Source organism: Mirounga angustirostris, unplaced genomic scaffold, assembly GCF_029215605.1.
Source record: "Mirounga angustirostris isolate CCGP_5_RB_7025 unplaced genomic scaffold, mMirAng1.0.hap1 SCAF_10, whole genome shotgun sequence".
NCBI lineage: Eukaryota > Metazoa > Chordata > Mammalia > Carnivora > Phocidae > Mirounga > Mirounga angustirostris.
In genome coordinates, this window is record NW_026991718.1 from 136,846,291 (window position 1) to 136,873,641 (window position 27,351).

The 27,351-nt window shown below is 54.4% G+C and overlaps 1 protein-coding gene across 1 annotated transcript in view; it reads right to left on the minus strand.

Moving 5' to 3' along the window:
* Positions 1-27,351, minus strand: part of TAF4 (TATA-box binding protein associated factor 4) — a 68,043-nt gene that overhangs the window by 29,488 nt on the left and 11,204 nt on the right. The window contains exon 2 of the mRNA XM_045886051.2: positions 109-275. Coding sequence (XP_045742007.1) covers positions 109-275 — 167 coding nt within the window. The remainder of the gene's footprint in view (positions 1-108; positions 276-27,351) is intronic.

A 27,351-nucleotide genomic window follows, 5' to 3' on the forward strand; every position in this document is an offset into this window, starting at 1 on the left:
CCTCAGAGCCTCCCGATGGTGGGCGGCATGTGGCCGCCCCTCTCTGCCCTCACAGGACACCTGCCGGACACCCCACGGGCCACCACTGCCCAGCACGCGTGCACTCACCTGTACGGTAGAGATCTGGACAGGAGGGGCACTTGTGGGGGTTGCAGGGCGGGGCGCCATGGTGGTCTGAGGCTGGGTCTGCACGTGAGCCTGGGCCTGCATCTGGGCCAAGGCCTGCTGAGGAATCATTAACAACTGCCCGTTCTCGCTCCGCACGAGGACCATACCTGGGGATAAAGGAGACCTGGCATCAGGAGACGTGCCACACACACACACACACACACACACACACACACACACACACCACACACCACACACACACGGCCGGTGAAGGCGCTGACCCTACCGCTGGGGAGCCTGACGTCTCTGAGAAGAAAGGAGAAGCTGTAAGACATGCTGAGTCTCTGAACTCGAAACACACTTGCCAATGAAGACGGCCTCCAAGACGGGAAAGCACACAAGGTTTTCTCCACAGGATTCAAGCAGCAGGTGAGTCTTCCTTTCAGAAGTCAGCCAGGCAGCAAAGCTTCTGCAGGCCACGCCACCTGCCCCACGGCCACCTGCACTGGCCTGCAGAGAGGGCCACGCACCCCTCTGGGGAGGAAGCCAGGCACAGGGCCCCACGGCCAGGCACTGTCCCCACCACCACTCCCGGCCGTGGCCAGGTTCCTAGGGCGGCAGGTGTCACTCGGCCCCCGGCCCCACTCCTCGTCTCTGGAGGTGGCAGCCTGGCCTCTCCACCCCACCTCTTCTCCTGCCCAGCGGGCTGGACTGGGACATGGGAGACACAGTGTGCCTACGGTCTGGGGTCTTGTGAAGCCCGAAGCAAGCAGTCCTCCTGGGAACATGAGTCCCCTCTCGGGTGTGGGGGCAGCACTGTGCCCGCGGCTAACCTGGGACACCCACTACACAGAGACAGGGACCCCCACCACACCTCGCAGTGCTGTAGCTAAATTGCTGGAAAGTAAGTCCAGTCAGTCAGATTTGGCATTAATTTTAGCTTGAAGAACCGGCAACCAATTACGTCGTAGATTCCACTAGAAATAATCTACTTTAGTGTCTAACTCTCACATTTCCCCAGACAAAGTGAGTAACAGACAGCACACTCACGCTCACGCAAGGCCCCAGCAGAAGCCCAGGGCCGCAATGCTCCAGTGGGAAAGGAGGCCTCTCCCCCGCGCGGACCGGCCTCCCGCGGACTGGACTGAAGGCGGTTCTCTCCACGCAGGGAGGGCCAGCCAAGAACCCCCCGTGAGCCTCACACCAAAGCAGCACCGGGGTTTTCCCTCCTGGACCAAACAGAAGCTTGAGCCACCCCAGGACGTCCACGAGGAGCCCCTGAACCTCAGGGTCCTGGCTCCTTCAACAGCCAGCAGGACATGGGAACAGAACAGCCTCTCCTTGGCCTTACAGCTACAAGCCCTGATTTAAAGGAACCACATTTATGCCCAGTAAGTAAGCTTCTCTCCAAAACGTCCCTTTTACAATAAAGCACGCTGAAATTTAAAACAAAACAAAACAAAACCAGCTGCTGCAAATCACTCACTCTGCTAAAATCTCCCAGACCTGGGAGCCTGTGAGCACACTGGGGACCCCAAAGAGCACACCGGGCCAACTCCTCCTGATGCCCATCTCTCAAGCCCGCCACTCCCTCGTCGTCACCAGGCACCCTTCCACACGGAGACCCCGCTCCGTCCCCGTGAGGACGCCGGGAAGCCGGTCGCTGATACCACGGAGGAGCGAGGAGGACAGCAAGGCACCCGTGACTTAGCGCGCCCCAGCTTCAAGCTGGCTAATACACCAGCAGATGAACGCGCTTCAACGGTCAGGTGCTTTTCTGCCGAAAGCATTCCTTCCCCAGAAACTTAACGGAAGATTTAAATAAACACTCATGAAACAGCAGCGTGGCTAATGCGAATGAAGCTGAGGCTGCGTGCCGCCCGCCGTGCAGCGTGCCCGCGGTGACAACCGACATCTGAGAAGAAAGGGACCCTGAGACCCCAAGCAGGTAACTTCACCTCAGGTCGGCACTCAAGGTAGGTCCGAGTGGGCACGTGAGTGGACAGGTGAGAGTGACGGACACAACGGGGAGACAGGGACGCAGCTGCTCTGGAACGGCCACAAAGCCACCTGCCGGGCCCCCACTGCGCGAGACGCCAGGGGCAGCCCCGCAGGCCGAGGGAAGGCCGTGTGCGCGTGGGGACGGGCTCCCCGGTCTCCCCGGCTACGCTGCGCTGCAGCCACTGATCAGGCGGAAAGCACGACAGCCCGACCCTAGTCGCTACACTGACAGCTGCATCACAGGGCGTCAAACGCCACATTTAATAACATTATCACAGTCCCGGATCTTGTAAACTCCCATTATAACCACTCATTTCACACACAGAAGCTGCTGTGCAGTGTCTTTTCTTGCAAAGGCCAAGAAACAGAACTTTGTCTCAAAGTCGGCACCGGGAGGCCACCCCCTCCCCAGCCCTCTGCAGGTGCAAGATGGGCTCCGGGAAGGGCCCCCGCGGGTGTGGCCCACTCCCCCTTACAGATGGGCCGCCTGACACACCAGCGTCCTCCGTCATAGACGCATCCAAAGCACACTCCGCACACACACACCCCGGCAGCCGAGAGCAGGACTGCACATGGCGGGCTTCTTCGTCAGACCCCTGACACCAAAAAACACGCTTCCGTTTCAAACGACCCTTCAGGACCTGTCCGGCCAAGGTGGCCAATCCCCGAAGGCAGTTCACGGGCAGGGTCAGGAGCCACGGATGGGCCTCCCCTCTGTTCAGGACACACAGGAGCCAAACCCCACCTGTCCGCACAAGCCGCCAGTGTCCACCTTAGCTGCGGTGTGGCAGGAGGGCCTGAGGCCGTTACCCTAACCCTAACCACCCCGATCAAGCAGACAGGAAAGAACTCAGCTGTTCTGTCTTAATCATCGTAACACCTTGCTGAGAATAGCGGGTCTGTGTGGCAGACTTGAAAATTCGGAGACGTCCAAGGACAACAGAAATCTGCCCAGTAAGTGCCCTCCAGTCACTGTGCACGTGGAGGACATGTGTTTGGACGGTGGTGACGAGAACACAGGCCGTGGCATCTCCTTCCCCTCACTGCTTGTATCGCGAGTCATTTCCGTGTTGTTGAACATTCTTCAAAAGCAGTTTTCAGGAGCTACATAATACTTCATCCAAGACAAATGAACCATTTCTTTATTGCTTAGGCCGTTGGGCTATTTTCTGGGTTTCGTTGCTGTGAAAGCTCAGGTTTTAAAGCGACCATGTGCAGCACGAACGCCCTGCCGGCAGTTCCAAAGGCCGCTGCCGGCGGAGCCCCCGCCTCCCGCGCTCAGCCGCACGAGACCCTGGCGCCGCGGGTGTGGGAGGCCGGGGCGCCCCACGCGCGCCGTCCCCACCACTCAGCACCAAGCGGACCGCAGCTCTTCAGAATGAACCCTATCCTTCCTCAAGCACAAAGTTTAAGATAAACTCAAGGTTTTTACCCAGTGTTAGTTTCCATGATCCCTTTCATACCAACACTTTTTTACTGCATTTTTAACCACAACGTAGGTCAGCCAAGGCTCCACAGCAAACGACACAGGCATTTTTGGACTCGCGGGGAACCTCCACCTGGAAGACATCACTTCAGAGGAACGCGCCTCCGCACAACCTTCGGAAGCTGGGGACTGGGAGCTGTGGGCTCCACGCCGTCCCCCCAACCTGGCAGGCCACAGCCCCCACGCATGGGCCTGGGAGGGCACCTCCCTCGGGGCAATGGCCGGAGCTGTGATGACAAGAGCAGGGAATGGTCGCCCGGGTCAGGGGGACCAGACCTCTTCCCTCACCCTCACCGCCTCAAGGGTCTCCAGTGCAGTCACCTGTCAGACCATGAGGGGAGTCCACAAAGACTCAAAAGGCAAAGCCCTCCAAAATTAACCATGTGCAAAATGAAACTGTCCCCCGAAAGCAGAATCTGAGGACAGGAGCCGAGAAAGGGGACAAAGCTCAGTCTGAAACACAGCTGGAAACTTCGTTTCTGAGGGCTGCACGCCACACTGCAATCTGGAACCCCAAGGAAGAGCCTGGAGAGGGTGAGGAGGGCCAGGGACCTGCCGGCCCCGAGCTGTGGCCAGAGGAGGAGGAGGAACGTCCCCTGAGGCCCAGGAGCCCCGGGTAACGGCACCAGGCCCTCCAGCCACACCGCAGCTAATGTAGACACGGTGAAGCTGATGTGAATGACGGCCCAAGTGTTCCCTTTCCGCTTGTGGCTCTCTCCCTTTTAAAGCCACGGAGGAACTGTGACCCCGGGCGGGGCGCGGGGGGCGGGGCTTCTGTGCGCTGTCACGGCACCCCACCTCCCAGGTCTACGTGTGGAGGGGACAGCTCGCACCAGCTGCACCCAACCGTGCTGCTGGGGTTCTGGCTCCAAAGGTCCACACGTGGCCCCAGGGGCCAGTCCTTCACGAGCAGCCACTCAGTGTCACAGCCTCACCATGCTTCGGCGGCTCTGCTCCCCACACTTGTCCACAAAGTGCACGAAGCTGACCATCAGTTCTGGAAAACTGCCCCTGGGCCACCAGACAGTGGTGCAGGACCCCCCAGCGTGCTGGGGCGCGACCTCGGATCAGGGGCTCTGCTCTCCTGGAAGGCTCACCCTGTTTCCTTAAGGGGCCGTCTGTGCTCACAGGGCATCATTCTTTCAAAACCTGCTTACTGCTGTAAAGCTCAATGTTTTCACGTTCATGTGTACAGGGGGCAATTCAAGGCTCAAAGCAAGAAGAGCACAGGAGGAAATGCCGTTGCTCAAGGGTGAGGAGCAGTGACATTATTGCATTTCTAAACAGCTAGCTAAAGATGAAGCTTCTGACCCAATTCATGTTCTAGCACGTGCAGCTGTCTGCACAACACAAACACTGATATCATGAACTTCAACTCATCCCAGCAAATACTGAAGACTACAAGCACGGCTGAGAAATGCGAAGGGAGATGCAAAGCAAAGAGCTTTACCAGGCCTTGCTCACAGACTCTAAGATGCCGACTCTTCCAAACGCACCTGCAGATGTAATGCAATCCACCAAAATCCCAGCAGCTCTTTGTGTGGAAACGGATAAGCTGATTCTAAAATTCCTATACATACACAAGGTCCTACAGTAACCAAACCACCACGACAAAGAATGAAGTTGAGACTCACACGGCCCGTTTCCAAGATGTGCTAGAAAGCTGCAGTGATCGAGGCAGGACAGTGCTGGTGCAAAGCTGGAATAGCTCAGTGGAGCAGAACGGAGTCCAGGAACAGGCCCTCATAAACTCAGACAACTGATTATTTTTGGCAAAGGTACAAAGGCAATTCAATGGGAAAAGGACAGTCTTTTGATAAACGGGAAACAGGTGAACATCCAGATGCAAAAAGCATGGACTTGGATCCCTGCCTCATACCATCTCTCGAGAGCGACTCAAAACAGATCCCAGACCTAAATGTAAAAAGCCCTAGAACTCTCAATTTCTAGAAGAAAACATAGGGGAAAAAAATCTTTATGACCTTGAATTAGGCAAAGATATTCTGGATACAACACCAGAAACACAACCTATAAAAAGAACAAATTGGTAAAGTGGACTTTATCAAAATTAAACTCTTCTGCCCTTGAGAAAACACTAAGAGAATGAAAGACCACAGGATGAAAGGAAGTCCTTGGGAGGTGCACGTCCAAGAAAAGGCTTGCATCCACAACACGAATTCTCCAAAAAGTGGGCAGCAGACTCAAAGAGACATTTCGCCAAAGGCAAAACGTGGACCCTCCAATGTGACGCCTCGACACACCCACCACACGGCCAGAAGCAGGACACTGACCGTCCCACATGCCCACGCGGGTGTGCAGCCAAACCAGAGCTCCCAGACGCCGCTGGGGTGGATGCGTGCACCCTGCAGCTCCCGCGAAGTCCCACACACCCTGCCACAGGACCCATCCCTTCCACCTTAGGGTGTTCACCCGAGAAAAGGAAGAGCCACCCTTACAGAGACTTACACACAAGTTGTTCGTAGCAGCTTTATACGTAAGAGCCAAACACTGGGAACAACCCAAAAGTATCCCGGCAGATAGAAGGGCAAGGAATTCTTGCTCATCCATAAAATGGAAAAGTACAGATAACAAGTGATGAGCTACGACACAGAGCGGCATGCTCAGCCTCCCTTCACCGCTGAGTGATGGTTCAGAACCCTCCTGCCAAACAGCTTTCGGTGGCTTCCCACGGGTCTTGGGATAAGGTGGCCCTCCCGTGGCGCGCTCCCTCTGCAGCCTCACCTTGAAGACGCCAGCCGCAGAGCCCCTGCCTACCACAGGTCCTCCTTCTAGAACATTCCTTCTTCCCTGCTGCCTCTCGAGTCAGCTCAAGGCCCGCATGTTCAAAACCCACCCAGACCTCCTCAGGTGAGCCAGCTCCCCCAGGCTTGGCCCCAGTGTCTGTGGCTCCCAGAGGCTGTGTCCCCTCAGTGTAAGCTCCCTGGGGGCAGGACCGACCCACACAGGCCGCCTTCCAATGTCTGCATGAGGAGGCAGGGAGGAGAAAATGGCTTCCAGCCGCCCTCCACAGGCCAGCTGCAAACAAGCCCCGCCAGGGTAAGGGCCGTCGGCCAAGAAAAATAAAATCAGTGGCTAGTGTTCTCTCTGGTTGACACACACATAAAGAACCGGTTTTCTGTGCTGTCAATGCTTTCAAATACTAAAGGTTAGAGAAAATATCTGGAACGTTTGATTAAAACAAAAAACCAAACCTGGGGTGAGCACAGCGTGACAGTGTGTGTGAAAGCAGAGAAACAAAAGAGCCCCAGGGCAGGCAGGTCACCGGGGGTCCACGCGGACCACAGACTGAGGCTCAGTCAGGACTCCACGACACATCACGTTTACGTGTCCCTGTCGTGCTGATGAAGCTGAGGACAGCAACGGTTTAAAGCGGTGTGTCCCCCAGAGCCCCCCGATGCGGTGTTTACGGACCTCACCCAGATGTACACAGATGTGCACATGTGCAGCCCCGCACGACCGTCTGCCCTGGGACGGGCCGCTGGAGGGGACCACGGATGGGGGATGGCGCGGGGTCCTCCCCCACAGCAAACACATCCATATGGGTCAAACTTTTGTAATGAACAAAATTTTTCCAAAAAGTTGACTGAGTTACCTATAACCACAACTGTCTTATCTACTTTAAAAAGTGGCCAAGGGGCACCTGGCTGGCTCCATCAGTGGAGCATGCATCTCTTGACTTGGGGTCATGAGTTCGAGCCTACCTTGGGTGTGGAGGTTACTTAACGATAAAATCTCAAAAAAAAAATTTTTTTAATAAATAAAAAGCAGCCCAAAAAACGTATCAAGTGATTCCCAAAAGGAACACAAAGGACCAAATAGCAAAGATACTCAGCCTCACTAATAAGCAAAGATGGACAAATTACAAGAAAACTCTCTTCACCTACATCCATTATGGCGCAGGGTGGGTGCAGGGCATACAATTCTGGGCGAGGGTCTCTTCCGACGGTACCAATACTGTCACGCGTGTCCCCTGACCCACAGACTGCAGTCATGGGTCTCTGCACAGCAAGACACTCACCCAGCAAGGGACAGAGGGGACAGGTGCAGCCGACTGGCCATGTCCACACCGAGACACCACGCACCATCTAGAGGAATGCGTTCCAACTGTGCGCTGGCGGGGATGCGTGTCCTTGATATGCAGCATGAAGGGACAACTGCAGAGCAACGCATGGGGCTGACTTCTGGGATAGCCCCGTGGGCGTGTTTAGCTATGTCCGTATGAGGAAAACACTGCGCAACATGCACCCCAGCACTCCACTGTCCACAGTTCTCCACATCAGCATTAGAATCACTGTCACTTAAAACCATAAAACAGAAAAATAGTGCCAACAAGTGCTGGGTGACCAGCTGCCAGGAGGGTTGGGGTCCCCTCAGCCCTCTGGGGCCACCTCTACCTCCCTCCTCCCCAAGGTCCACCACGCAGGGCTTCCAGCGCCACCCCATGGCCCACGCACGGTCCCCATCCCTCTGGCCCCATCACAGACCCTCTGAGCCAAGGCGTCCTCTCCTGCGGACATCTGCCCACCCCAAGTCCTGGACACTCCATTCTGCCTCTTGTGTCCTGGGATGGCCAGGGCCTTGCACCTCACGGACACTTACTGAACACCGAAGACTCAGAGGGTCTAAGGGGCCCCGCCCTGGGGCTCTAGCCACATCGCATATGTCACTGCTCTTCTGGAAAGTGTAGGGAAAACCCTGACCCCAGAATAGACACAGCTGGCTCCCCAGAAACACAGCAGGTGGTGACGCAGCCTCCCTAACCGAGCGCCTCCAGCATCACAGCCTCGGCCCTCCCCACTCCCACAGAGCCGGCGGCCCCATCCTTCCTGGTACGCTCGCATCTGCCCAGCACGCTTCGCCTAACACCCTCATCCCTGCCCGCAAGAGTGCAGCAGGCGGGAAAGGGGTCGTGAGCACCAGCGGGCCTTCCTTGTGGCGCCCCTTCTGCCCCCACTAATCCACCAGTGCCACCTTCTCATCTTCCCACTTCCTCAAAACCCCTGAAATCCAGAGGCCTCGGGGCCTTCCCTGCATTCCCACTGCGGGAGCCCCAGGGAAACCTCCCCCAACCTTCCCGAACTCTTAGGATCAAGACTGAGCACATTTAACGCCTCTTCTTCAGTCTGAAATCCTAAAGGCCCTGCACTGACTGAGAACCTTGCTCCGCACGTGCGTCATCCGTGGATGCAGGCACTACTGCGTGCCCCTTGAGCTGGACCAGAGGAGGCTCTGCTCCCAGTCTGTGCCCCCCATCCCACCCACAGCAGCCCAGGGTCATGTCTGCCCTCACCCCCAGTGCACCCTGCCTTTCCTTCACTTCCCTGCCCCTGCCACTCTCTTGACGTTCTCTTCTCCTAGTACTTTTGTTAGTCACCCTAAGTTCTTTCTAGTGTGAAACGTGTAAATAAACGAAGAATAAACAAGTAAATGCTCCCAGCAAAACCTCAGGAATGCAGTCACAAAGCAGGAGAGCGGAGCTACCGGGAGGCAGGTGCCTGAAGAACCCGCCTCTCTCCCCGGAGCTCTGCAAATAGGACAGGCAGCTCTGCACGAACACCAAGGCGGAGAATGCACAGGACACTTTGGAAGAACATTCTGGATCCTTGTCAAGATCAGTAAGCAAAGAGAAACGAGCTCTCCCTTTCAGGGTTATCCACAATGGCATTCTACTCAGCAACGTCTGCTTCCCCGGACGGTCAGTATCATCTTCTGGAATCTCAAATCCACAGGCCCATCCGCACCGAGACAAGCATCTGTGCTCTCTCGTGTGTTTGGATGGCTAGTGAGCCGGCAGGAGCCAGAGAGGCTGGAGAAGAGGGGCTAATCTGGAAGTGCCAAAGGCGTGGCGAGACGAGCAGCTCGCTGGGCCAGACAGAGCTGTCCGCGCCACAGAACAAGGCTCGGGGGGCCAGGCTGGAGATCCACCCAGGGCCTGGGTCTGCAGCAGCTAAACTACTCAGAGCGCCCTGCTTGTTGTGAAAAAGCCGTAGACAGTACTAACACTGCACAATTTCAAGAAAACTGAGGTCTCAGGAGGCAGATGCTGTGCACTTTACATGATTTACAGCAAAACTTCAGCTCTCCAGAACTCAAGCCCCCTGGCAACCTCACTTAGACCTCTGAAGAGGAGGAAGCAAAACAAGGGGCTCTGAGCAGCCTAACTACACCCATTCGCTCCGTCAGCCAGCAAATACCCACTGAGGACCCACTGGGTGGGTGTCAGGATGCACCAGAAACACAGCCACGGGACCCACTCCTGTAGCTTCCTTCATGGTGGGGAAGGCAGGCATTGGTCAAGAACCCCACCGTATCTGCTCAATGCTATGGTCAGTCGATGCTATGGAGGAGAGCTGCTCAGCACTGTAAGAGCACACAACCTGGAGAACCTTCTGGACCTAATCTGAGGGGCCTAACAGGTTTCACGGAGGAAGCACCACCGTAGCAACCCGCGAAGGAGTGAGGCCTAGCCACCAGGAGGGGGAGGGAGAACGCACCTGTCCCAGTAACATGGGCAAGGATACAGTGAGGGTCAGTGGGGAAGAGCAAAGAAAGGGGACCCAGAGGGCTGAGATCCACAAGCAGGAGAGTGAGACCCCAAGGCCCCAGGCAAGAGGGGCAAGGGGCCAGGAGCAGTTGAAGGAGAAGCTGGGGGCTCCCAGCTGATGGCTTCGGTACTCTCCAGGAAGTGTGGGGGTATGGCTGGAAAAGCCAGAGGACAAGGAAGGAGAGCTCAGCTGGGAGGAAGAAGGTGCTGAGAAGCAACACTGTTCAGTTTTAAGTAACATGAAGGCAAATCCCAGTTTGCAGAAAAAGCCTCTGATAAACTCGACATCCACTCATGACTACAGAATAAATATCCCCGCCAAAAAAAGCAAACAACCTCGGAAAATTAGCAATGGGAAGGAGCTTCCTTAACTTGATGAAGGGAATCTACAAACTATCATCTCCAATGGCAAATCTTTAGAAGCATTCCCTTTGAAATCAGGAATAATTCACAGATTCCGGTCATCATCCCTTCTACCCAAGACCCCAGCAAGCCCACAGCCCAGAGGACAGGCCAGAGAGTTAGGAGTGTAAGAATTTTAATGAAATAAAACTGTCATTAATTGTACAGAAAAGGGGGTGCCTGGGTGGCTCAATCGTTAGGCGTCTGCCTTCTGCTCAGGTCATGATCCCAGGGTCCTGGGATCGAGCCCCGCATCGGGCTCCCTGTTCAGCGGGAAGCCTGCTTCTCCCTCTCTCACTCCCCCTGCTTGTGTTCCTTCTCTTGCTATGTCTGTCAAATAAATAAATGAAATCTTTAAAAAAAAAAAAACTGTATGGAATAGGACTCTCCATGTCTAATACCTAAATATATTACACACACGTCTTTTAATGAAAGCATTTAATAAGATTGCTAGACATCAATCAACATCCAAAATTCAACTACAATTCAACATATCATCAACAAAAATTAGAAAATGTAACTCTTCTTTTGCTTTTTTTAAGCAGGCTCCACGCCTGCCAGCACAGAGCCCCACTTAGGGCTTGAAGTCACGACCCTGAGATCAGGACCTGAGAGGAGATCAAGAGTCGGACGTTCAACCGACTGAGCCACCCAGGCACCCTAAAAATGCAATTCTTAAAAACTACTATTTACAGCACCCTGGAATGAATCTAACCAAACATGTGCAAGACCTAGATGACACTTGACTGAAAGATGTTATAAAAAATCTAAACAGAGTGATAAACCATACTCATGAATACACAGACATTATGCCACAGATGTCAATCCTCCCCAAACTGACCCACAGATCAGTACAATCCCACTCAAAGCAACTACAGGACTTTCATGGGCCTCTAACAATTGACCGACAAATGTAGAAGACGAAAATGCCAAGGTGAGCTCCGACGACTCTCAGGGAGATGCAGGTGGGGTCCTGCCCCAGAGCAAACACGCAGCCTCACCTTGGGGACACGGTGGTACTGAGGGAAAGACACACAGACAAACTGAGAGAGCACCACTGAGAGCCCAGAAACAGACCCTTACATATAAAACTTGCACTACTGCAGAGGGGACGCACAGATCAGTGAGGTAAGGAAGACCCATTCAAAGAAAGAGCGCTGGGTGACTGTCTGCTGGGGGACGAGTAAGCGGCCTGAGCTCTGCCACACCACGCACAGCTTGGTGCCCGCTTCCCAGGGACGGAAGACGCAGGAGCGGAAACACACATTAAGATGTCAGAAGAAAATACAGGGGAATATCCCTATGACCTTGGGGTTAGAAAGAGCGTATTAAGGACGCCTGGGTGGCTCAGTCGGTTAAGTGTCTGCCTTCAGCTCAGGTCAGGATCCCAGAATCCTGGGATCAAGCCCTGCATCAGACTCCCCACTTGGCAGGGAGCCTGCTTCTCCCTCTCCCTCTGCCCCTTCCCCGGCTCATGCGTGCGCGTTCTCTCTCTCTCAAATAAATAAATCAATAGAATCTTTTTTTTTTTAAGATTTTATTTATTTGACAGAGACAGACACGTACAGAGGGAACACAAGCAGGGGGAGTGGGAGAGGGAGAAGCAGGCTTCCCGCTGAGCAGGGAGCCCGACACGGGGCTCGATCCCAGGATCCTGGCATCATGACCTGAGCCAAAGGCACACACTTAACGACTGAGCCACCCAGGCGCCCCTAGAATCTTTAAAAAAAAACAAAAAGATAGCTGACCTAGCTGGTGATTTAAAAAAAAAAAGGAGCATATTAAACATGACCCAAAAAGGCACTTACCATAAAGAGAAGACAGATCAGTGCAGCTATATGAGAACTGAGAACCCCACTCCCCAAACGACGAAGAAAGAGAAAAGGCTGGCCATCAATGAGAAGCGCCCTGGCCACACACACGGCCCTAAGGAATCATAACTGGAATACAGATGAACTCTCACAGACTGCTAAGAGACCATTCTGACCATGCATGGTCAGAATGCAGCCGATCCACAGCATGAACTGCACCCCACAGTGAGAGGGGCACGCACAATGCCCCTCAACGTCTCAGCAGCATCCCACTACGTGGAGGAGGCCAGACACACAAGAGCACCGCCAGGCAAGTTCACGTCTACACAGTGAGAGGGTAACAGGGGCAGGTAAGTGGCTGCCAGGGGTAACTACCAAAGGGCTTGGGGAGGGGTCTACACCTTGAGTGCAGTGACAGTCACACAATGTATGCGTTTGTTAAAACTCATGAAGCCATACACTCAACAGGGTCAAAGTTGTGGCAGGCAGACTACACCCCAAGAAAGGGGACCACGAAGGTAAAGCCGTGGGGCGCCACTGTGCACCCACTAGCAGTCAGCCCGCAAGAGGCTGACCTTGTGCCCCGCCCCCAGACGAAGCGTATATTCCCACAACCACTCAGGAAAAGCGTGGTGGTTTCTGAGGAGCCTGAACACAGGCTTGCCCCGTGACTCAGCAATCCCACTCCTAATATTTACCCAGGAGAAAAGAACGCGCACACGTATGTCCACACGCAGCCCTGCCCACTAATGCTCACGGACACTTTGCTCATTACCGCCTAAACCGGGAAACCCAGCTGTCAGAGCCCTGTGAGTGGACTGACACGTGTGTGCAGCGAAGGGGGTGAACTCAGCACAGCATGCGAAGAAGCTAGACATGATCACAGCGTGCAATCCCATCCCTGGGAAAGTCCAGAAAGGCAACCACAACTACGGAGACACAAAGCAGGAGTCTGCCTTGCCCAGGTGTTCTGTCAACGAGGGGGCATGAGAGGCTCGGGGGTGAATGGAACATCTGCATCCAGCGTGTGATGCTGGTCAGGTGCACACACTTCACAGAACAGTCTGCACGCTAAAAACAGGTGCATTCTGTGGTCTGTGTTTCACGGGCCCTCCCCCCTCCCCCAAGAAAAGTTTTACGTGTGCTGAGCTATATTTAAAGGCGAGCCTCCCCAGCCCTCAGATCCCATGGACTTGGCTGGCACATCGCCAGGAGACTGAGTCACCCCCTTCCGACAGCACAGCAGACGGGGGGGTGGGGGGGAGCCACGCCGGGATCCCTCTCAGCCCCAAGGGGAGGACCGCCCAGCCGGCCCCCACCTGCAGCCCAGAGCCCCCTGGCACGGCTGGCTTGGGCTGAGGGTGTGCTTCTCGCTGCGGCCCAGGGAAATCAAATGTGTTTTTGGACCATTCCTTCCAAAAGTATTCTGAAGGTTTTAGTACTGGCACCAGGCAGGAAGGTGTCACTAGGAAGAGTAATTTCTCCTCTGACGTAACTAGATATAAAATTTAGTTTTTCAAATAAAACAAAATGCCACTGGAAGATGATCTCCAGGTTTCACTGTCAAGGAAAAAAATCAAGGCAAACATCAGTGCGTACACGCACGTCCAGCGCGAGGGAAGAAGAGTTCGTGCGCAGGTGTGAACATGCTTATTTTTACAAGAAGAAATACTGAACGAATGGCCCAGAAACCAATGAAAATAAAAATTTTGAACTGTCTCTGAGGACAGGCAGGAGAGAGAGGACAGATGAAAGGTGTCTGAAGACCCCGTTCTCGGGCCGTGGGCAGTCTTCCCATGCAGAACACGAGCACCAAACAAACAGAACCAAACTGTGTTATCAAACTGGTAACAAAACACAAAGAAAAAAGAACTATTTCAACGGAGTTCGACAACTGCAAAAAACCTTAAACTTAAGTTTTACTGTTTAATTTTGAAACCTCGAAGTATATATATGGTAGGACAGGCCAAGTGAATAAACAGGATTAGGTTATCAGACCCAAGATTTTCTGTGCAAGGGAAGAGATACAAATACAATTTCAAAGAACTTAGGGGAACCTGCTGCATTAGAAACCTGAATGGGAAACACCGCAGCAGTTCTCTCAAGACCCCAGAAGCGGTGCCCTGCCCAAGCGGCATGCTGAGACCGCTGGGCTGAAGGAAGGGCCCGCTCACTGCCAATGGGGACAGAGCGGGGCCGTCCCCCAATGCCTGCCCCCACAGCTGATGAGGAAAGGGGCCACCTCCATACACCCCACGAGGCTGATCTGCCTGCCAACACACGGAAGTTAATCCCAGGCACCAAGCCCAGCCACACAGGCAGGAGAAGAGACAGCGGAGTGGCCCAGCCAACACGTAAGCCCACCGTGAGAGCCACCAACATGCTCCCACCCGCCACCTGCCACGCTCACACCTGCCAAAAACAATGGGCCTGCTGCCTCTTCCACCCCTTTGACCACTTTCCCCACCAGCTGCTCCCAGAACGCAGGCTCAGCGCACTGTCAGGAAAGTTCTGCCGGCACTCCAGGAGCTATCCTATCCCTCCTTGAAGTGGCCTCCCTGACCACCCATCTTAACGGCCCCCTTCTGCTCCACAGCCCACCCTGCCTCACTTGGGGAGCAGACACGGTGGGTGTGCTAGAGCTTTGTGCAAGTGGGCACGTCGCCCGCCCCTCCTGGCAGCACCCCTACCACCTGTCACATGCCCGGCACATAGCTGGCACTCGGTAAGTATACATTCATTAAAGCCATGTAGTTTTTAAGTAACCACAACAGTTGAGGACCTGGGAAGTTTTAGAAAGGAAGCAACATGTCAGAAACAGCTACAATGATCGCTTGGTGACAAGACCAGGGATTACTCTTCATGTCTTTCCTGGACTCCCTTGTCCTTGTCAAATCTCCTATGATGAGTGTGTATCACAGCCGGGTCCCCTCACCCGCAGTCTCAGTGACGGGGTCCCCCTGGCGCACGGTCAGAAGGTCAGGTGCACCCTTGCGCCGCGTCACCCGCCCGCGTCGCTCCCGTCACTTCATCCCATCCTCACCTGTCACGGGCGGGTGAGCACAGGACGAGAAGGTGTTTTCCGAGCCAGAGGCCACATTCACCCAACTTTGATCACCGACATCCTGATAGCTGTCCTGCGTCCTTCGCGGTTACCGACACTCCCTGGCTGTGCCCAGGTCACCACTGACCCTGGACACGCGTGCGTGCGTGCGTGCGGAGGACAGCACACAGGGCGTGCAGACTGTGGCCCTGCCCTCGGCCGCGGGGTCCACGGGGTCTGCGATGGATCCCCCACAGAGAAGGGGGGTATTGCTGTATTTAGTTGGAAAGAGAGCAGCTATCTGAAAACCAGATGTTGTTTGCTTGTAACTCCAGACGAGGAAGGCTGTGCCTTCTAATGGCCACACTGAGGCGGGCCGGAGAGCAGAAAAACCTGACACATCTGTGGGGTCAGGAGCTGGCCGTGCACCTGGCCGTGCACTTCACTTCCTCCCCCAAAGACTAGACAGAGGCCTCCATCTGAACAGAACCAAGATGGACTGGACCCAGGTGGTCCCTGGGGGACAATGGCCCTTCTCCATGCACAGCCAACAACCTCTCCTCGACACACACGGACACTTCCAAGGGCTCTATTTTCGTCGTAAGACAAGTAAGGATCCAGTATCAGACCTAACCAGCCATCAGGGAAGCCGTTTCCAATATGCTCCCACCCGCGCCGCCGGACCCTGCGCCCCTTCCGCCACACGCCACACGTCGCACCCCACATCCTGCTCCGCCGCACCCGCCCCGCCGCACCCCGCTCCACTGTACCCCGCAAACAAATGAGGACCCCCACCGCAGCTCGTGACCCCTCCTTTCTCCTGAAACAGCGTGCAGCACCAAGGCAGACAGAGAGAGGCCCCGTGACCTTTTTTCTGAAATCTAATTTAGGAGGAATATAGTCCACCCATTTTAAGTGCACAATCTGAGTTTGAGCAAATAGGCACATTGTGTAGTCACAACCGCAACCAAGACCTGAATCATTTCCATCAGTTTACAAAGACCCCTGGTGCAGCAAGGTGACACCCAGGGCAGGCGACCGCTGTGGTCACCCTCAGCGTCTCCTGGAGTCCTGCAGAAATGGTCCCGCACGAGGCGGTCCCCCGAGCCTGGCTTCTTGCACTTGGAAGAGTGTTTTTAGTCCCCTCCACATGGCTACAGGGGTGAGCATCACCGAGTACTGAGTACCGAGTACTGCGTACCAAGTAGGGGCAGGCCACATGCTGGGCACCTGACGGACGTGTAGGTTATTTCCAATTTGGGCTCTTTGTAAATAAGGCTGCTGCAATGCCCCCGACGAGTCTTGTGGGGACGGACGGGCTGCTTGCCTCAGCAGGGACATGGCCATGCTCTTCCCTCCTCCGGGCACTCGCCCCCGCGGCCGGCAGTCTCCACGACCCCCACAGCCACCGGCAGGAGGTTCAGCCAGTCCTCCTGGTCCTGGCCACGTTAGTGGGTGTGGAAGCGATGGGGTGCCCCACTGGGGCTGCAGTTTGCACTTCTCGGACAACCAATGATGTCAGCATCTCTTCCTATGCTTTAGGACCATTTTTATCCCTTCTTTACGTCTCTTCCAACCTTCTGCCCATTCTTAACAGCCAGAGCTGCCTATCTTCTGACCATTGAGTGGGAAGAGTTCTCCCTGTGCTCTGGACACAAGTTCTCGGTCACGTACATCACCCCACTCCAGAGCCTGCCTTCTAGTTTCTTAATGGCTGTCAACTAGCGAAAGTTTTCTTTTAATTCTGAAGTCCAGTGTACCGATCTTTTCCACTGCAGTCCAGGCTGCCTGTGTCCTAGGAAATCTTGTACTAACCATGGTCATAAAGATCCCCATCTGTGGCTTCAGTGCAGGTAGAACACATTGCCACTTCTGGGGACTCTGAGGCCAGCATCTGCAGTGCCACAGTGGACGATCCCAGAGCCCATGCTCGGCTTCTGTTGACATCCTTCTTCTCCGAAGTGGCACGCCACAGTCTGAGCAAGCAGGCACTGAGAGCCGGGGATGACTCGCTCTCACCTGAGAGTCTACAAGACTACACAACAAAGACCCACTGTGCTTGCCTTACTTTCCTCCCCCTGAAACAGGAACCCTAAATAGAAGAGGGAAACTCTAAGTTTGCATGCAAGAAAAATGAAGACTAACCAAAGCAAAGCAGGACAACATCTTTGTTGGACTCGGTCTGAAAACCATATGCAGAGAGAGTGCGAGGGGCGGTCTCATTCTAACCAAACGGACTTACAGGCATGGGTGGTAAACTCTTATAAGAGGGACACCTGCCCAGGACACTTTAGAACTTAGTCCTTCTCCTGTGTCGTAAAGGGAGCACGCATGCTGCCCAGCCCCAAAGTGCTTCCCTCTGCTTTAGAACAAGTCGGGCTTTGCCACAAGGAAAGTGAGCCCTGGTTCCCATGGTAAGAGCACGGCAGACTGCGGGACAGATGCTATCAAGTTTCAAGCCTATGGAAGGTGACACAGTTAAGGGAGCAGCAGCTTCCTGTATCAATACCAGCACCCAGAACGCCTCACCAGGACCCCCAAACATAGGGGCTGCCAGATTAACAAGCATCACCCATGATCCTGTTCCCTCGGGATCCCCCACATCTAGGGCTGCTCCCAGACCTTCTCTCTTCCTACCTCTCCCCTTCTGCCAAGACTCGTCCCCCCACCCTACCGTGGCCACCCTGACCGTGTTTGGCCACCATGCCCCTTCTGTCCCACACGGAGACGCTCCTTTGTTGGGGAGGGTCACTTTCCAACACAAGTACCAAAAATCACCCCTGAACGTCCCCTAAGCCCTTGCAGGTCTTGGGCTGAGCCAGTTCCCCCCTGCAGGGATGCAGCCAACTCCTCCCGGGTACTGGAGCATACCTGAACCCCAGACCAAAGAGGGGGCTTGCCTTTGGGAAGTCTGCTGTACCAAAAACGCTTTTCTAAAAACAATGAACTCATGCTCAGAGATGGACAAGAGTGGCAGTCTAAGGCTACACTAAGCTCTCCTGGGGCACTGCTAACTACCCAGGCCATGGCTCCGAGAGCTGACACTCAAGGCTTGAGGGGACTTGCACTGCTAGCCAGCAGTGGAACCTGGCTCTCACGGGAGTCCCACGGTGGCTGTCATCACTCGAGCCCGACTGAACTTCGCTCAGGAGGACAGCAACATGCAGAATCACCTGTAGTTCAAAGTGGACTTCCCCTCCTCCCAGGTTCGTCCCCCTCCAGCCCTCCCCCGCCCCGGCAGCCAGCCCTCTGGCCCTGGCAGAAGCCCCACCCACTCCCCTGCACAGGCTCATCCTGCTGGCTCCAGCGACAGCAATTCTGACCACCCCCCCCCCCCCCCCGCTTCACCTGTGCCATCCAAAAGACCCTGTCTCCAGACACAGCAGTGCTAACACATGCCCCCACTGGGCCACCATCATGACTGGTTTCCAGGCCAAGGAGGGGCAAGCGGGCCCAGGGTCTCCAGGGAGCAGGGAGGCCCTAAGCAAAGTGCCTCACCGACCTGCGCTTCAGCTGGCTGTCTGCAAAAGGGCAGTGGGGAGTGCAGGAGACAGGCACAGTGCCTGGCTTCGCTGTCCCACCCCCCAGTGGGCAGAGAACTCAAGGGCACTCTTCTGGGTCCATCTTATCCTCTACCTCCTGCTACGACCTGTCCCCTGGTCCTTCACCTGCCCTCACACAGGTAATGTCTCTTACTGTCCCCCTTCCCACCTGACTAAACAAAGGCAGATTTCCTGAGACCTGGATATGGCCTAAGTTTCCTAAGGCTTTCCCTGCCTGGCTCCCTCCTTTGACCTCCCAAGGAGGCTGCTCACTGACTGCGCTTCCCAAAATAACCCCGTTCATGATAAAAACTCTCAGTAAACCAGGAAAAAAAGAGGAACTCCCTCAACCTGACAAAGATGATCCACAAAAAATCTTACAGCTAACATCCTACTTATTGGTGAGAAACTCAAAGCTCTCCTACTAAGATGAGGAACACGGCAAGGAGGTCTCTTCTCGCTGCCACTCCTCCACACAGTACTGGGAGTCCTAGCCAGTGCAACACAGAAGAAGAAATAAAAGGTGTACCGATCAGAAAGGAAAAAGCAAAACACTATCTTTGTTCACAGATCACAGGATCATCTAGGTAGAAACCCCCCCAAAATAATGACAAAAGAAACTCCTGCAACTAAACAATGGTGATAACGAAGTTGCAGGATACAAAGTTAGTTTACAAAAGCCAATCACGTTCTCGTACTAACAATGAACAGAGAATTTGAAATTAAAACACAGTCACTTACCCTAGCACCCAAAAAACATGAAATACTTAGGTATACACCTAACAAAAGACATACAAGATCTATGTAAAGCCAAGTAAAAACTCTGATGAATTAAATCACAGAAAAACTAAATAAATGGAGAGACATCCCATGTTCATGGATAGGAGGACTCGATATTGTCAGGATGGCAGGTCCTCCCCACTTGATCTATGGATTTACTGCAGTCCCAGTCAAACTCCCAGCAAATTATTTTATGGATATTGACAAAGAGATTCTAAAGTTCGCAAGGGGGGGGCGCCTGGGTGGCTCAGTCGGTTAAGCATCTGCCATCAGCTCAGGTCATTATCCTGCGGTCCTGAGATCGAGCCCCGTGTCAGGCTTCCCTGCTCAGTAGAGAGTCTGTTTCTCCCTCTGCCCCTCCCCCCACTCGTGCTCATTCTTTCTCTCTTTCTCAAATAAATAAAATCTTCTTGAAAATAAATAAATAATAAAGTTTGCATGGAGAGAAGACAAAAGACCCAGGGCGGCCAAAGCAGCACAGAAGAACAGAGCTGGAGGGTGACTACCCGACGTCGAGACTTCCTGCAAAGCCAGAGCAATCACGCCTATGTGTCCCACAGAAGAAGAGACAGACAGACCAGTGGGGCAGAGCAGAGCTCCAAAACAGGCCCCAGGAATACAGTCAACTGATGTTTGACAAAGGAGAGAAGGCAACACAATAGAGCAGAGACCGGCTCTTCCATAATCAGTGCCGAGCCCACCGGGCGTCCACCTGCAGAAAAACAAATCTAGACGCAGTCTCACACCCTTCACGAAAATTCAAAGTGGGTCACAGACTTAAATGTAAAGTGCAAACTATCAATTCCTAGGTGATAACCCAGGAGGAAATCTGAGTGACCTTGGGGATGGCAATGACCACAACACCAAGTCAGGATCCGTGAAAGAGAAAGCTGACAAGCTGGAGCGCGTGAGAATTAACGTCTGCTCTCCAAAAGACAACACCACGAGAGTGAGAAGACAAGCCACAGACTGGGAGAAAACATTTGCCAAAGAAACATCCGATAAAGGACCGTCAACTAAAATACAGAAAGAACTCTCAAGACATAGCAACAAAAACACAAACAACCCAATTAAAACATGGGCCCAAGACCCAAACGGGCCCCTCGCCACAGAAGACACGCAGACAAGCATCTGAACACACGCTCCTCGTCCCGTGTCATCAGCGAAATGAAATGCCCATGACAATGGCAGCGAGACGTCTGCATGCCCATCAGAAGGACCCAAACCTACAACGCCGACGACACCAAACACGGGCCAGGACGTGGGGCAGCAGGGTTCTCGTGCGTTGCCGGCGGGAAGGCAACATGGCGCAGCCTCTTCGGAAGGCAGTTTGGAAGGCAATGTTTGCAAAACTAAACATACTCTCACCGTACGATCCAGCAATTGTGTTTCTTGGTATTTACCCAAAGGAGTTGAAAACTGATATCCACATAAAAAGTTGCACACGGATGTTTACAGCAGCTTTATTCATAATTGCCAAAACTTGGGAGCAACCAAGATGCCCTTCAGTAAATGATAGATAAGTACACTGTGGTACATCCAGAAAATGGAGTATTAATCAGTGATAAAAAGAAATGAGCTCTCAAACAATGAAAAGACAGGGCAGAACCATAAAGGGATGTCACTAGGTGAAAGAAGCCCATCTGAAAGGCCACACACTGTGTGGTATCAACTGGATGACATTCTGGAAAAGGCACAACTACGGACAATAAAAAGATCAGTGGTCGCCAGGGGTCGGGTGGTAGGGAGGGGTGAACAGGTAGAACACAAAAGATTTTTTTTTTTTAACATATAATGTATTATTTGTTTCAGGGGTACAGGTCTGTGATTCGTCAGTCTTAACACAATTCACAGCGCTCACCATACGCATACCCTCCCCAGTGTCCATCACCCAGCCGCCCCATCCCTCCCACCTCCCTCCACTCCAGCAACCCTCTGTTTGTTTCCTGAGATTAAGGTTTGTCTCCCTCTCTGGTTTTGTCGTTTCATTTTTCCCTCTCTTCCTCTATGATCCTCTGTCTTGTTTCTCAAATTCCACATATCAGTGAGATCATATGATACTTGTCTTTCTCTGATTGACTTATTTCACTTAGCATAATACCCTCTAGTTCCATCCACGTTGTTACAAATGGCAAGATTTCAATTTTTTGATGGCTGCATAATATTCCATTGTATATATATACCACATCTTCTTTATCCATTCATCTGTTGATGGACATATGGGCTCTTTCCATAGTTTGGTTATTGTGGACACTGCTGCTATGAATATTGGGGTGTAGGTGGCCCTTTGGATCACTACATTTGTATCTTTGGGGTAAGTACCCAGTAGGAGCACAAAGTCTGATACTTGTAACGGTGGATACGTGTCTTTATGCATTTGCCCAAACCCACAGAATGTACACACAGAGATGAACCTAACATAAGGACCCTGAGTGATGATGAGATGGCAAGTGCTAGTTCACGGATCGTAACACATGTACCCTCTGTTGGGAGATGTTGACAGGGGGGAGGCTGTGCATGTGGGGGGCAGGGCACGTATGGGGAAATCTCTGTACTTTCCTCTTAAGTTTGCTGTGAACTTTAAACTGCTCTTAAAAAAATTAAGTTATTTACAAAACAAAAACAAAAACATGATATCTGCTCTTGTTGGTACCTGGAGACTCCAGGGCGGTACCCCAAACCGCCGTAAGAAGTAGCCTGTAGGCAGCTGGCTGACCCATAGAATTATCGCCTGTCTGCCACACCTCTTCCCCCACCAAGAGCCCCGGAAGCCAAGAGTAAAGGAAGGGACGCAGCGCCACACGCCCAACAGAAGGAGCAGACAGAAGGACAAGATTCCGGCAGAGGCAGAAAGAGGAAAGCAGACTCCAGACAGAAGAGCAGGAGGGGTCTTTCCAACACCCCCAAGGGCTCAGGGCAGGATAGCCAAGCTCTAGACAGCAGAACTAACAGCCACAAGATCCTTTCCTAAAAAACAAAGGACATTCTGGCATCAAGAAGTCCCCTGTCTAGTCCCACCTGACCACCACTAGATGAGGGGTGCCAGGGTGCCACGATGGCTCTCCATCCTTTCTTTGTACCATGCTCATACCAGCCGGGACCAGAAGACACTCCATAAAAGGCTTCAACAAGACAGAGACCGGCGCACCTGCTATGTGAGCAGTCCCGTTCTGGGTGCTTGGCATTGGTGGGGACCCTGCCTCATGAAGCAACCCAGGAAGAGCAGGAAACGGGGGCCACCCAACACAGGGGAGGACACATGCAAATAAGCTACCCAGACACAAGAAAATGCTCTTGACAAAATAAAAGGAAATTCAGAAAGAGAGAACAGGCAGGAAATTATTGAGAAGGGAGAAAATGCCCCCTGGTCACAGCACCCGCTGCCCTCCAGCTGTAGGCCTGGGACACAGGTGCAGGAAGGACCTCCAACACGGACCTAAGCCGGCAACGCCAGGCTCACAAGGCCAAGCTCTGTGGTGCCTCCTTTCTGGCCAGACCAGGCTGGGCCACAGGTGTCTCAGGCTCTGGGGCAGGGGGCCACGAGCTCACCACACACGGTCCTCCAGGAGTGACCGGAGAGCTCTCAGGCAGACATCAGCACCCAGGACACAAGCCCACGGGCTCTGAGCGCTGCTCCCCGGGCTCCCTAGGCCACGCTGCCAGAACGAGCCGCTTACAGCGTTGCGCGGGCTTCCACTATCCCAGCGTCCACCCCTGCTGAGCAGTCAGTCAGTGACCTTCATCCCAGACAGCAATCTACACCTGACCCTCCTCCAGCCCTGCAGGCCGACTGCACCCTGCAAACCACCTCTGCATGGCGGCCTGCTCTCCTACCAGGGTGCGCCTCTTCCAAGAGAACTCCGCTTCTGGTGTGGCCCTGGGACACGGACTTCTCGTGACGACAGAGTGACACCGCCCCGCACAAAGCCCGGGGACAGCCGCCGGCCCCCCGGCCCTTCCCAAGAAAGGAGGCAGGAATGCCACCGCCTCTCATGTCCCCTCTCTGCCAGCCAGCAGCTCCCACCTGCACTTGCTGTCCCCAGCGGCCCCCACCAGGGCAAGCTCTTTCTCTCACCCCCCAAGGGAGGCAGGGCTCAGCCACTTCAGCCCCTTCCCCTCCCTCACCCAAGAGGCTGGCTGCAAGAACCTGGTGACACGGCCCTCCCTGACTCAGGGTCCCTCCACCCCTCCCGCCCTCTCGGCCACCCTCCCTGAGGCCTGACCAGACACCTTGCATCCCACAGCGGCTGGGACCAGCCTCCCTCTCTGCAGCCTAGTGGCTGCCCTGTCCTGCGGCCCTGGGGACCCCTTGGCCCTGGCCCCCCACTCTCACCCTCTCTCACCCTCTGTGGCAATTGCTGGCTCATCTCTAAGTACATATGGAGGAGCCACAAGCCACGGGCAGCCTCCAAGCACCCGAGCGAGCTTCTGCAGCTGCAGCCACGGGACACGGGATGCTAGCGGCTCTGGACGACATGCATGGACGACGTGCAGGGGGCAGCACGTCGACCTGGCAACACCTAGACACACAGCGTTAAATAAGCTACGTTAACGTTGACTTCATCTTGTTGTACTTTCACACTTCTTGTCCTTTTGAACATGGTACTAGAAACTTCAAAATCTGTATGTGGCCCGCACCACATTCCTCCCGGACAGCATTGGTCCAAAATCTCCAGTCTTCAGGAAACAAGTCCAGAAACAACAAAAGAAACTGTCCGTACGCTCCATTCACATGGCTCTATACCGCCCCCCCCGAAACAAGCATCCCCAAACGCTGTCTGAACACCCCAAGATCACTTCCCCACCTTCCACGGAGGCCTGGCCTGTTCCAGCCTCCACTTCTGGGGGCCACACCCAAAAGCAGCTCCGTCCTCACCTCCTTAACTGGCCACCAACACGTAACAGGTGAAGACACCTCCGTGACACACTCCTGACCCCATGACCTGGCAACCCTGGGGGCCCCCCATGGGCTTCCCTCTGGATTCCCCTGGGAGCTCCCCTGGGGGCTCACCTGCGGGCCCCCCTTGCCTCACCTGCTCTCCTCCTCAGCATCCTTTGCTAGCTCCTCGTCTGTTCCAGTCCTAGGTGTCAGAATGTCCCAGAACAGGTCTCGGGCCTGTCTTTTCTCCCTGGCTGTACTGCCCCTCCTCCAAACCTGGTGAGCACGCCACCCTCATGCTTCAAAATAACATCAGTCTTTTTTCTTTTCTTCTTAAAGATTTATTTTTGAAAGAGAGAGAGAGTTCAAGAGAGTGCAGTGCATGTGCACGTGGGTGAGGAGGGAGGGTAGAGGGAGAGAGAGAATGTTAAGCAGACTGCAGAGAGCACGGAGCCAGACACAGGGCTCAATCTCACAACCCTGAGATCATGACCTGAGCCAAAACCAAGAGTCAGTCAGAGACTTAACGGACTACACCACCCAGGCGCCACCCCCCCAACCTTTCTAAAGTAAGCTCTACACCCAAGGTGGGGCTTGAACTCACTGCCCGGAGATCCAGAGTCCCATGCTCTTACAACTGAGCCAGCTGGGTGCTCCTAAAATATCATCAGTCTTTCAGGGACCACCCCCCATATCCCCAGCCCTGAACCCACTTCTGAATTTCAGACTCACATCTCAATTCTTCCCAACCCCTACTTGGATATTTGGTGGACAACCCACGCTTCACATCTAGAACCAAGAACTTGAGTCTTCTTAAACAGACACAGCCTGTTCTCAGAATCCCTCCTGTGTGTGGCCCTGTGGACGACACCCTGCCCGAATCTCCTCAGCTGACCACTCCTCCCAGCAGGAGCCCCGGGCACAGTAGGAGGGCCCTGCTCACAAACAACACAAGAGGGGATGAGTAAGCTGTGGTGTCTCCATGCAACAAAATACCACACGGCACAGGATGAAAGAATCGCTTAAAGGAAAGGTCCGAAAAGATGACCCACAGCACGGCACCCTTTCTACAAACTTAAAGCTCAGATAAAACACACATTTAGTGATGCTTAGGAAGAGGCCATGAGCAGATAGGAAAAGAGAAGTGAAGGCATGGTGACCATGGGGTCAGGACAATGGCAGCCACAGGCTGGGGGAGGTGGGAGTTGGATGGTCACGTGGGATGCTGGCAGGGTCCCAGCTCTTCGGTGGGTGGTGTTTGCAGGTGCTTATTAAACTACTTAAATGACCACATAAAACAGTCCATGCAGGGACCAAAGACTGACTGACTCAGTTTTATGCATCTAAGATCCCAAAACGTATCCTGCTTCCCAGTAGTCTTCCATCTCAATTAATGGCCTTTTGTCTACCAAGTGGCCAGACCACAAATGCCTCCAGAAGACTCCCTGACTCACGCCACAGGCATCCCCGCCACGCGAGCGCCAGGCTGATGCTGAGGCTCACAAAGGAATGTGGCATAAGCCGTGCTCTCTGCCCTCAGGTGCTCCCGCTTCACTGGCAAGACGGCGGTGGACACTGACAGGTAAACCCGCAGAAAGCCCCACCTGGATGGGCTCAGAACCACCTGCCCCACCGCCAGGACCTCCGGAGACAGGCCTCAGAGGGACATACACCAGTCCTGAGGAAGCGCCTTGCTCTGCTGTGGGGGCCACAAAGGCCAGTGTCCGGAAGCAATGCTGGAGCCTGGGCCTGAACGATGAGCAGAAGTACCCAGAAAATAATGTCCTAGCAACGGGAAGAGCCGTTGTAAAGTGCAGCTGGGACCTGCTGTGCTGCCCACTGGGATGCAAGCGGGGGTGTGCGGCAGAAGGTGGCGAGGCTGGGAGCACCCCCCAGTCAGGCCACCGTCAGCCCGACGGATGGACGTCCTTACATGGAGCAGCCCAAGCAGCGGGGACTCAGCTAACGGGTCCTGCGACACTGTGGGGACAGGGGGGCACCCAAGGGACCGAGACCACCCCCTCCCACACCTGGAGCCCCACGGGGCACCTGCCCATGATACCACACCAGGCATCTACTAATGATGACATCCCGGAGCTGCTCGAAAAGTTCTAAATAAAATACAATCACAAGAGGAAACCTCCAGGGGCCTACCCCCCAGAACAAATGGTTGTTAAAAATTATCCTAACAGCTCCAGGTCTCTTTAGGAAAAATAAAATATTACCGAGAAAAGTAAAGGTCCCATCCCCAGGCCTGTCCCACCGCCGCAGAAGCAGCCATCTCCAGGGAGTCAGAGGGCCCCCTCCGGCGGCCTCCCACGCCCGGACACACACGTGCCCACCACACACGGGCCCGAACAGCGAGCACCTTTTCACAGCCACGACACAGACTCGCAGCACACCCCGTCCCCAACCTACTCTCCGTGCACAGCGCAGCCCTGCCAGCCAGCACCCCAACGCCAAGCACAGAGCGCGCTTCTGCACCCCACAGCACACCGGCACACCCAGTGCCGCCGCTCGTGTCCATGTCTCCGAGGGACTGACACTGACGGCCTCATGAAGGCCAGGCCGGCGGCCTTCCCACTTGGGGGCACAACAACCTTCTTGAGGTGGGCAGCCCCACCCGTTCCAGGACACTGCAAGCAGCCCCCACGGTCACCAAGCCAACCGCATCCCCGAGCGCGGTCAGAGACACACACGGAGGTGTGTCTGGACTGGGAAGCCCCCAACGCTG